We start from the raw sequence: 4,682 nt of genomic DNA, 5'->3' as shown, positions 1-4,682 counted from the left end.
GGCTTTTTTCTTTTTGCTTATGTGGTGCTGAGGAATCGAACCCAGGGCCTCATGCATGCAAGGCAAGCGCTCTACCACTGAGCCACCTTCCCAGCCCCACATAATGTTAGTTTTTTAGCAACATCCTTTAGCTCTATCTTAGGTTCCAGTAGCATCTATTCACCCCAATTGCTTACCCACTCATGGAAACAAAAGTGTTTCTAGATGATGCTAAATATTCTCAAGAGACAAAATCATTCCCAGGTGAGAAACTGTAGTTGACTGTCTCTACCTTGTCCCATACCTTTTCTATATTGGTCCACTGGTCCAGGACATCTTTAGCAAAGTTGAAATATTCTGGAATCTCTAATTTGAAGTCCTGTTTCATGGACTCATAGTCAGAGAAATTTTGAGGAGTTACTTTTCTATAATCTTTATGCAAACACCTCACAGATCCAGGAATTGCTAGGCGCTGAAAACACTTGACACGAAGTAACATCTCCATGGTGACAAGAACTAACATCAGTTAGTCTCATTGAATATTTTAACACTCAGGATTTCCATGGGAATGAATCCATCTAAAAGACAAACAAAAATGTCATATATTTGTTTCTTTCCTTTTTTTTTTGCCAGTCCTGGCACTTGAACTCAGGGTCTCTGTCCCTGAGCTTCTACTCAAGGCTAGAATTCTACCACTTGAACCACAGCACCACTTCTGGTGTTTTCTGTTTGTATGGTACTGAGGAATCAAACCCAGGGCTTCATTCATGCAAGGCAAGCACTCTTATCTCTAAACCACATTCCTAGCCCCTCATGTATTTGTTTCTATCCCCAAAGTAGCAATAATCCAAACTGACAAGTTTTTTATTATTAATCATAATTGTCATAACACCATTTTGGAGCACTCCCAGTGTTCTAAATACTATGCTTGGTGTTTTAGATACTCTTTACTCTTTGTCATTACATTCTCAGAGTAATCCTGTTAAATGAGTATTGTTTTATTTATTTATTTGAAAAAATGACTAGTAAGAGGTATTGGTTGGGTTTCAACTCAGAGCTCTGAACCCATCCCATTCTCTTGACTTCTGTGTATTATCACCTCATATGTGTTTCTAAAGATATAAAGATCTGGGTTGGGCATAATAACTCACTATAATTATACTGTAATCTCAGCTACTCAGAGGCAGAGATAGAGAGGACAGTGGTTTTAGACAAGAAGTTAGAAAGACCTGCACTCACAAGTGCAGCTGTGGCTCAAGCTAGCCTTGAGCAAAAAAGCTAAGGGATAGCATCCAGGTTCTGGTGCTCTCTCTTCCTCTTCCTCTCTCTCTTTCTCTTTTTCTTTCTCTTTCTCTGTCTCTGTCTCTCTGTCTCTCTCTGTGTCTCTGTCTCTCTCTCTATGTCTCTCTCTCTCTCTCTCTCTCTCTCTCTCTCACACACACACACAAAGACCTCATCTCATCTTGGTTAATGAGCTGGGAATTGTGGCGTGAACAGGAGGCTGCAGGTAAAAGGATCACATACTGGAATCTACAGTGGCAGTCTGAGGCTATCCCTGGGCAAAAATAACTAAATCAGAGGAGAATGGAGGTTAAAGAATAGAGGACATTAAAAAAAGAGGCTGTTAGAGCAACTGCTTAACATCTATGAGACTCTGAATTAAAATACCAACAAACAAATCTGAGTCACCAAATTAATCTCTTTTGCAAAGGGCTAGAACTTTCTGTTCTAATAAATTTCATTTTTAGATTTCAAAAGTAGTGTAGAAATGCTAATAAGGAGTTTTTTCACAATGGATAATCTATAAATGAACAAACTGGGGAGTTCTCAGCGCCAATTAGGTATGAAAGCACTGTTAGTCTGCTTAGGTTGTAGGTTGCAGTTCCCATGCTCCCAATAGGAACCCACACTAGAACCAAGTTCAGGCTTGTAGGTGTAATATAGGGTTTTAATCTTTATGTGGGTGAGGGCCCCTGGGTCACCTAGCCCTCCCTGCTTCTGTCTGTGGGAAATCATTTGATCACAATATCATTTACTTGGTTGAGGCTAATAAAATACAGTATATGAGTATTTAAGGTTCTCCTCAACATACTTTTTATAATTTTCCTACAATGAAACATGCACTACTCTCATAATCATTAAATCATACATTTAACTATAATTTGAGTTGTGTAGTACATAAGACAGACTAGCTATGTGGAGGTGTTTCTGTGTTGATGAAATGCCCAAACAATGCATAATATCAGATATCAACTAAGTTTTACCCTAAATGACCTGGGATTTGGGCATCATGATATTGTACTGAATGTATTGGGAATCTAGATACTTGTTCTGAACCTCCTACTTCTTTGTGAGAGAACTTCACAAGTCAGTGATCTTGAGTCCTCTGAGACCATCCAGTTTGAGCATCTTTATTTTCTACCTGCAAAGAAAATGACACCAAAGAGGACACCAACTGGCTTTAGTTTGTACTAGAAGAGCTAGTACTAGAACTCTGGTTTTTGGATGTCTATTTGAATGATTTTACTTCAGCTCAATAGGAATTCATTAGAGCAGTGATTTTTTTGGTCCTATGTTTCATTCACAGGAAAGCTTTTATAAAATTTCTGCTTACTGTAAAGTAAGAATTTATCTGGTTTTTTAGAAGGATGTTGGTGGCTCATATTTATAATCTTAGATAATCAGGAAGTTGAGACTGAGGATCTCAGTCCAAAGCCATGGGGAGGTGGGGGGGAGAGTGACAGTCCTAGAATTTGAGTTCAGGGCTTAGGATCTATCTGTGAGCTTCTTTTGCTCAAGGATTATGCTCTACCATTTGAGCCACAGTGCCACTTTCAGCTTTTATTTGTGCTTAGTTGGAGATGAGTCTCACGGACTTTCCTGCCAGGGCTGGCTTTGAATCATAATCCTCAGATCTCAGCCTTCTGAGTACCTAGGATTACAAGCATAAGTCACCAGTGCCTGGCTCTCTGCAACGTTTCAGAGCTGTTTTATATGCACTCAAACAAATATAATAAATTCTTATATCTGTAATATTTTACACAACAGGTATTCACTCTATCAGTACACTGAGTTCTTCATTCTGGTTGTGTGTGGGTGTGTGCATGTGTGTGTTTAGGATTTTTAATTTTTTTGGTAGTGCTGATGTTTCAGCCTCAGGGATTTGCACTTACATAATAGGTACTTTACCACTTAACTCATACCTTAAGCCAATTTTTATGTTATATTTTTGAATAGGATCTTGAATTTATGTGCAAGCTAGCTTAGAAAGTGATCCTAGGGCTGGGGAGGTGGCTCAGTGGTAGAGCGCTTGCCTTGCATGCCTGAGGCCCTGGGTTTGATTCCTCAGCACCACATAAGCAAAAACAAAAAAGCCGGAAGTGGTGCTGTGGCTCAAGTGGTAGAGCACTAGCCTTGAGCAGAAGAGCTGAGGGACAGTGCCCTGGCCCAGAATTCAGGCCCCACGGCTGACAAAAAAAAAGAAAGTGATTCTACTATTTATGCTTCTTGGGTAGCTGGGATAGGTACATTATCACTTTGCCCAGCTTTTTAGTAAAAGATAAGGTCTAGTGAACTTTTCTTTTCTTTCTTTCTTTTTTTTTGGCCTGAGCTGCCTCAAACTATGATGCTCCCAATCTTTACCTCCCAAGTAGCTAGTATTTTAGCCAACGAGGTCCAGATTTTTTTCAAGCTACACTGAATTCTAATGAATAACTTCAACATAATTTCTTTAAAAACCTAGTTTTTAATTGATAATCACTTTAACTGCCTATATCATTTGACCACTTGGATAAAAGTTGGAAAGTATTTTCTAGAACAGAAATGCCCTGATTCTTTTTTTCAATACAAATAGTATTTTAAAGTTGATATGAACCATCATACCAGTTTTCTCATCCTATTCAAGTAAGAGGCAATAATTTGAACTAGTTAGTACAAATACTTTGGAGCACTGCACTTTATTCTTTGTACATTACCATGGTTGATTATTTATTCAACAAATATTGACTTAGTGGTAACCATGAAATGTTTCAAACAGAAGAACTATGTGAAAACTCATTAGACAAGTTCTACCTGCTGTCATGGAAAGAAATAGCTAAGCAAAGCCAAAAAATATTACAGAGAGAGAGAGAACACAAAAAGCATAACAAGAAAAATGGGAATAAGTGGTTATTTTAGGTCTCTCCAGGAATCTAACTTTTTTTTCTGAGATCTGGCATGTGGCTGCACTTTGCTAAACAGCCTTCACTGATTTATTATTTCTACTTTATAACAAAGGAAACACACATACACAGAAATAGAAGACACATATTCAAATTGAAAAATGAACCTGCTTATTCAAATATTTGTTGAGTACTTACTATATGACAAACTGATAGTAAATGTTGAAAATACAGTTGTGAACAAGAAATTGTTTTGTTCCCTGGAAGTTTATAGACTATAAAACATATGCAAATGTTTTCACTGGGGATAAGTACACTGCACACAACTGATATTATGTAGAATCAGAGTTTAGCATGAGTTCATCCTTATCCTACATGCACATTCAAAGTCCTAGAAACATCAAAAAGAGAGTGGATGGTTATTTGGAGCTTAAAATGAACCTATTTTTCTTTGTTTAACCAAAGAAAAAATATTAACCTCTGGGGCTGGGAAGGTGGCTCAGTGGTAGAGTGCTTGCCTTGCATGCATGAGGCCCTGGGTTC

The 4,682-nt window shown here is 38.1% G+C and overlaps 1 protein-coding gene across 1 annotated transcript in view; it reads right to left on the bottom strand.

Annotated features, from left to right (window-relative positions):
* Window positions 1–4,682, bottom strand: part of Acsm3 (acyl-CoA synthetase medium-chain family member 3) — a 59,843-nt gene that overhangs the window by 38,237 nt on the left and 16,924 nt on the right. Inside the window, exon 2 of the mRNA XM_013011153.1 lies at window positions 284–557. Within this exon, the coding sequence (XP_012866607.1) occupies window positions 284–502 (219 nt within the window). The 5' untranslated portion in view covers window positions 503–557. The remainder of the gene's footprint in view (window positions 1–283; window positions 558–4,682) is intronic.

Source organism: Dipodomys ordii, unplaced genomic scaffold, assembly GCF_000151885.1.
Source record: "Dipodomys ordii isolate 6190 unplaced genomic scaffold, Dord_2.0 Scaffold14, whole genome shotgun sequence".
Lineage (NCBI taxonomy): Eukaryota > Metazoa > Chordata > Mammalia > Rodentia > Heteromyidae > Dipodomys > Dipodomys ordii.
This window is presented reverse-complemented; position numbering and strand designations above follow the sequence as displayed.